At 34.8% G+C, this 6,728-nt stretch overlaps 1 protein-coding gene across 3 annotated transcripts in view; it reads left to right on the forward strand.

The window, feature by feature from the left end:
• RIC1 (RIC1 homolog, RAB6A GEF complex partner 1) overlaps nucleotides 1–4,592 on the forward strand; it is a 111,134-nt gene extending 106,542 nt beyond the window's left edge. For all 3 annotated transcript variants that reach the window (XM_079113004.1, XM_079113003.1, XM_079113005.1), the window contains 4 exons: nucleotides 82–273; nucleotides 2,111–2,288; nucleotides 2,440–2,628; nucleotides 3,541–4,592. In XM_079113004.1, the coding sequence (XP_078969130.1) occupies nucleotides 82–273; nucleotides 2,111–2,288; nucleotides 2,440–2,628; nucleotides 3,541–3,829 (848 nt within the window). In that variant the 3' untranslated portion in view covers nucleotides 3,830–4,592. The remainder of the gene's footprint in view (nucleotides 1–81; nucleotides 274–2,110; nucleotides 2,289–2,439; nucleotides 2,629–3,540) is intronic.
• Nucleotides 4,593–6,728: the final 2,136 nt, after the last annotated feature.

Below are 6,728 nucleotides of genomic sequence, written 5' to 3' on the forward strand. Positions count from 1 at the left end.
AAAAGAACTGAATTGGAAATGACAGTGGGTAATGACAACCTCCCACCATCCAATCTCTTTGTTTTTGTACCTACCCTGCAGTGGGAGAGCAGCTGTTAAAGTCTCAGTCAGCTGAACCTTTTATGAACCTTGAGATGGATGCTGGCATCTCTAATATTCAACGAAGTCAGAGCTGGCTCAGCAACATTGGCCCCACCCATCATGAGATAGATACAGCTTCATCCCATGGACCACAAATGCAAGATGCTTTCTTATTACCTTTATCTAATAAAGGTAAATGTCATTTTAAGTCCTAGCTCTTCTTCAGTTTCTTTGTAAAGAAAGTGTGTGTTGTAGCATTTCAGAGATACCTTCAGTGTCCTGAAGGAGTAGTCAATATTATCTGCTGGAGAGGTGGACAGGTACTAAAACAAAGGAAAAACTGGGCTTGACTATATTTTGCCTTATTTTAGATAAATGAAGTAGGTAAAATCTCAGTACAGATCAGCACTAATAGGTGAATCTTTGCAATCAATTTTGATGAAAAGGAAACATTAACTCTTAACCCCAAGTAAGCAAAATGTTATCTCCATAAGAATTCCATTTTTATTATAAGTTGATTTGTGTCATGCACATACAAAAAATACTCCATTGTCATTTTTTTTATTTCATCAATAAACTCCTGTGGGAATTTGCCTTTTCTTTTGCACTGTATTTAAGTTCCTACATAATATCCTTGATTTTGCCTCTTAGCTGTCAAAGCCTTTATTTACTGGTTGGACATTTAAAAAAAAAAAACATACACCAACATCTGCTCTACACTAATGGGTAAATTACAAAGAGAGGTTTTGAAGCAATTTATGTTGGCAAAGGGTTATAAAATATAGGAGCTTAAACAGTAATTTGATATTTCTTTTCTTCTTTTTGTAGTCTTTTTAATGGCCAGGCATTCATCTAATATTTGATACCTGAGCTGCCACATGAGGAGGCTTACAACAGCCATTACTTTATAATTATAAAATACACATACAATGTACCATCTTATCCATTTTTAAGCATACAGTTCAGTAGTGCTGATTACTTCTGTCCACACTGTTGTGTACTCACTCTCCATAGTACTTTTTGTCTTACAAAACTAAACTCTATATATTAATAACTCCCAATTCCTCCCTCCAGTGCTAACCACTGAAAACCTAATTCTGTTTTGTTTCTATGAACTTGACTACTCTGGGTACTTTATATATGCTGTGGCATGTATCAGAATTTCCTTCCTTGGGAAGTGAATAATATCCCACTGTGAGTACATACCATTTTGTTTGTCCATTCATCTATTGAGGGACACTTGGATTGATTGCTTCCACCTTTTACCTATTGTGAATAATGCTGCTATGAATGTAGGTATACAAATATCTCCTCAAGATTTGGCTTTCAAGTCTTTTGGGTAAATACTCAGAAATGGGATGACTGACACATGATAATGCTATTTGTAATTTTTTAAAGAATCACTATACTGTTTTCCATAGCAGCTATACCTTTCTACATTCCTACAAAGTATCAAAAATTCTAATTTCTCCACATCCTCACCAACACTTATTTTCTGAGGCTTTTGTTGTATTCTTATTTCCACTTGTTTCATAAATGTCACAAATTTTTAGTTTTAATTAAGATCCAAATCAGATTTACACATTGTGATTGTTTTTAATTTGTGTTGTGATTATCCCCCATCCCTTGCAATTTATTCATTGAGGAATCTTCTGTGGATTTATTCATACTACAGATTTTGCATCTTCATGGTTTAGTTTATTTCCTCTATTTCCCATAAACTGATAGTTGAACCTAAAGACTTGATCAAGTTTGAGCTAGATTTTTGGGGGAAACAAGAAATATGACTTCTTGGTGGTAGAATGTCTTTCCATTCCAAGGTTTATGATATCTGTTTATTGCTCCACTAATTTTTTAAAAAATATTTACTATTGTTCATATGACATGGCTATTTTAGCAATAGATTGCATGTTTGGGTTTCAAAATCCTAAGGAGAAATTGACATCTGAGAAATAGCTTATATTTTTAATTAAAGAAAAACATTTTCTACACTAAGCTGGTTTATAACTTTGGGGAATTCTCCCATCAGGTGATGAATGCAGCATTGGTTCAGCCACAGACTTGACTGAAAGTAGCTCCATGGTGGATGGGGACTGGACAATGGTGGATGAAAATTTCTCTACACTCAGTTTGACTCAGTCAGAACTAGAACATATCTCCATGGAGTTGGCAAGTAAAGGCCCTCACAAATCCCAAGTCCAGCTTAGGTGAGTTTCTCAGCTATTTGAAAGCACCAAAAGCCTAGTCAGGGTATTTGTACAAATAGAGTACTGAAGCCACTTTCCTAATAATCATTGCCCTTCTGTACATCTGTAGATCCTTTTTAGCATAAATATTTTGCTTCTGCTTTATTTATAGGTATTTGCTACACATTTTCATGGAGGCAGGATGTCTGGACTGGTGCATTGTAATAGGCCTGATTCTTAGAGAATCCTCTATAATCAGTCAGATTTTAGTTATTGCACAGTCTTCAGAGATAGATGGAGAAATGTTACAGAACATAAAGACAGGGCTGCATGCGGTGGACCGATGGGCCTCTACAGATTGGTAAGTACTGGTGTCCACAGGCTTATGTTCCTTTGGTGTCCTTTGGTAATATGTTCTTTCACATTAAGGCTTAATTATAGTTCAGACATTTATTTTGGATTTTTTCAGGTTAGTAGGAATAAAAATGCTTACATATTTTTTGTTGTAGTTTATTGTACTGAATGTTTGCTTTAGTACTAAGCTGTATCCCCAGCCCTTTTTTTTTATAACTTTGAGACAGAGTCTTGCTAAGTTGCTTAGGGCCTCCCTAAGTTGCTTGTACTTGCATCCCTCCTGCCTCAGCCTTCTGAGTCACTGCGATTACACGTGTGTGCTCTCATGTCTGGCTCTCTCATGTTCATTTTTAAGGATACTTTCTTTAGTAACCATTTCTGTACCCAACCATTTGGTTAATGAAATGGTTGAATTAATGACTATTTGAAAAGACAAAAAGTTATAGTCTGTGTTAATTTAAATCCATGGCAGTAACTAGCATGTCCAAACTAAGAGGAGTGGATCAGAGTCCAGAACCTTGGACTCTAGCCCTGTCTTTGCCACCAGTTATGTATGGATTTGGTTCTATTTACTTCCCTCACTTAGATCTAGTTTTCCTTTTGCCAAATACATTTAAGTTAGATGTTTTTTGAAGGTCCTTTTTTGAATCTAAAATGGTATGATCCTTCAACTATAAAACTATTTCTAGTTATAAAATGGCTTTAAATGTCAGTTCTTGCTTGTACTGCTCAGAAATGTAAGACAGCCTATGCTATGTACAGTTCCCTCTGTGCTGCTAGGCAAGGCACCCAAGAAGCCTTCTTTTCCCTCACAGTCTCCCCCCCCCATATAATATCAATATTTAGTAATTCACTTATAATGATTTACCAAATCTTTTGAGTTATGGCAGATGAGAACTAATTTTTTCCCTCTACCTAGCCCAGGATATAAGCCATTTTTAAACATCATTAAGCCACAACTACAGAAGCTCAGTGAGATAACAGAAGAGCAAGTCCAGCCTGATGCCTTCCAGCCAACTGCTGTGGGTAAGACTCCTGAACAGACCAGCCCTCGGGCAGAGGAGAGCAGGGCCTCCTCCAGCCATGGAAGCATCCCCCAAAGTGAAGTTGGGGTTAGCAGTATGGTCACCCGAAAAGATGAGGACACAACCCGAGCAGAGGAGGAAGAACCATTTCAGGATGGGACTTATGACTGTTCTGTGTCCTAACAATAGTGAGGTAACATCATGACAGGCAGTATTAATTAGCAGTGTGCAACCGTGAGTACACTGTGATGTAGTTGAATGATTTAACAGGAGAAAGAACTCAGCTCAGAGACTATTTGGTTAAGTATTATTCGATTTTAATGAACTCTTTCTCTAAGAAATATCTTTGACTCCATAAAATGTGATATCAAATAAAGTATCTTTCATAAAAATTTTTAAGCTGCAGTGGAAAGTAATAAAAGAGTATTGTACAGATGTACATGAGAATATCTTGGTTTTATTCAAAGGTTGGAACCTCTTAAACTATAGGGATTGTTTTGCCCCAGGTGAGCACACTTTTTCAGTACTTATAGCTTCTATGTTTTCTGGTTCTGTGTGTCTAGACTGCTTTTTTGAAAATTAATGCTAAGGTGCTTGCTCTAGCTCATCAAGTTCTTGAGCTACCTGTTTGCTTCCTTGAATAGAGCCTGTTGAACTCCCAATTTGGTCCTTTTGAATAGAGGGCCTCCCCTTGCACAATATGTGCCGGTGCGATAGAAATGTTCTTTGGCTTTACCAGCCTGTTAAATCCCTGCCCTGAATTGGTGGAAGATATTTACCTGCAAGTTAATGTTCCTGCTTTAGCAAGCTTGATTCCTACTAGATAATGTGGGCAGAAGTGTGAGGGGTTCTTATCAATTATGCTGATACCACTAAACTATTTTGTATCAAAGAACTATATCTTTTTTGTGAATACTCTTGTGTAAATATACTCAAAGGCACTATTCATATTTTTTAAGGCTTGTATTATAATTTATAAGGTTTTATGCATGACTGTAGATACTCTTGGAACAGAAACTGGGCTCACTCTTCTTTCCAGAAATGAACAGTCTTCATAAAGGAATACAGGTATATTGGCTCAGTCACCAAGTAACAGAAATGGTCCCATTGATCATGAAGTACAACAGGTTTCGTGCAAATTAATGTGGTTTCTTATTTATTGCTTTTGTAAATGGAATAAAAATAGGCTTTTATGTAAATAGACTGCTGAATCCTGTATTATCATGGTTACTAAAAATTAGTATGTAAATAACACATTCTTCATTGTAAACTTTAAAAAGATTTTATGTATTTCTAAATACAACTTACATTTTAGGTTTTTTTTTACATTATGAAAACAAAACTACATACTCCTTAACTGCTTCAGACTAAACACATATCCACTGTAATTCTAATTACTTAATAACAGTATTAATTTAGATAGCTTGTTTGTACTGTGCAATTTGAACAAGGAATGCAATGTTATTTTTTATGAAAACTTGTTTATTTTTATAATAACAGTGTATTTGATGTGGACCAAATTCGTACCACTATGTAAAAAAGCCTCTCTTCTCACAGTGCAGTTCAAAGTTAGAAATAAAACTTGGTCCTCTGTCCTTATTTTTTAAAGTAAATAGCTAGATTTAGTTATCTTAGCCAGATTTCCTTTGAAGGGAAACTCAAAATCATTTTGAAATTCCTTATTTCAAAATTCACCATTTAAAATTATTGTTTGGTAATTTACTATCATCTACTTTTTACAAGTGCAATAATTTTACATAATAAAATTCCTGAATGAGTGGAGTGTGACAGTTGGTACCTGGTCCTTTTGGTGCTACTTTTATTTAAGTCTTTGTTTCAAGCCACCTTTCCTCTGACCCTTTTGATAGAAAGTGTTTTCTATGTGAGTACATGCAGCACACCAAGAAACTAAACTGAAATTTCTTCTGTCCTATTCCATTAGGGAGAAGAACCAGCATCTTTTGTATTTGGTGTGAATAGTCAATCAATAAAAATGGTTTACCTTATAAACAGCTGTGATCTTTTCAAATATTCTAAATAAAACTGTGTTGCTGAGTTCATCTCACTCTGGAAAGCAGGGCACCAGTATATTAACATTATTCCTATAGTTAAGACCATGAATGAATCTGTTCTTCTATAAAATATTCAATTTTCAATTAGTAAAAATAGGAAGCCCCAGGGCAAAAATTTGGCAGGTTTACAAAAATTTTCTCTGTGGTAGTTTATATGTTATATACTTTAATTCTTAAAAACTCATTTTATTTTGCTGTATTGTTTGGTTCACATATATATAAACCAATGAATTTAAATATTTGGTATAACAATTTGAAGGTTACTGGATACATTTAAGTTATTTGCTGATACCAAAAAAAGAATTCATTGGGGGGTAGAGTCAACCTTCGCTTGTAATTAAAGCTGCTACTTCTGTAACATGTATTTTTTACTTGGCAAAGGGCAATAAAACCATTACACAAACTTTTGTTTATTTATCATCTGAGCTTAACAGCAATATATATATATATATATAAATAAATAGCAACAAAAATATTCTTTTGATCCAGGTGTGGCACAAGTCTGTAGTCTCAGCTACTGGGGAGATTAAAATGGAGAGATCACTTGTGCCTAGGAATTCAAGGTCAGCCTGGTCAACATAACAATACCCTGTCTCAAAAAACTTCTCATTTTTACAACTTCACCTAGAATTTTCCTTATGAAATAACTATAAATTCAGACAGATTTATTTAAAATATTCATATGTAGATGTAGAGCTGGCAGCATTCTAAATGCCCAACAGAATATTAAAATAGTTAATATAACATGGAAAGTGTTCAAAATATAATAAATGATAGAAAATTATGCCATATGACCTCCATCAAGCAAAGTTTTATATTGAAGTATACAGGAGACTAAGCATCTTCTCTAATATGTGGGATTAACAATTATTTTGACTGTTTTCCATTTTCTTGCATTCCTAAATCTGCTGTTGCTATGAAGTTGCCCATTCTGGACATTTCATGATCATATAAAATGTGGATTTTTCTGTCTGGCATCCTTTACTGAGTATGATGGTTTTAAGATTCAT

The sequence above is a fragment of the Sciurus vulgaris genome, assembly GCF_902686455.1.
Source record: "Sciurus vulgaris genome assembly, chromosome: 15".
In the NCBI taxonomy this organism is placed as follows: domain Eukaryota; kingdom Metazoa; phylum Chordata; class Mammalia; order Rodentia; family Sciuridae; genus Sciurus; species Sciurus vulgaris.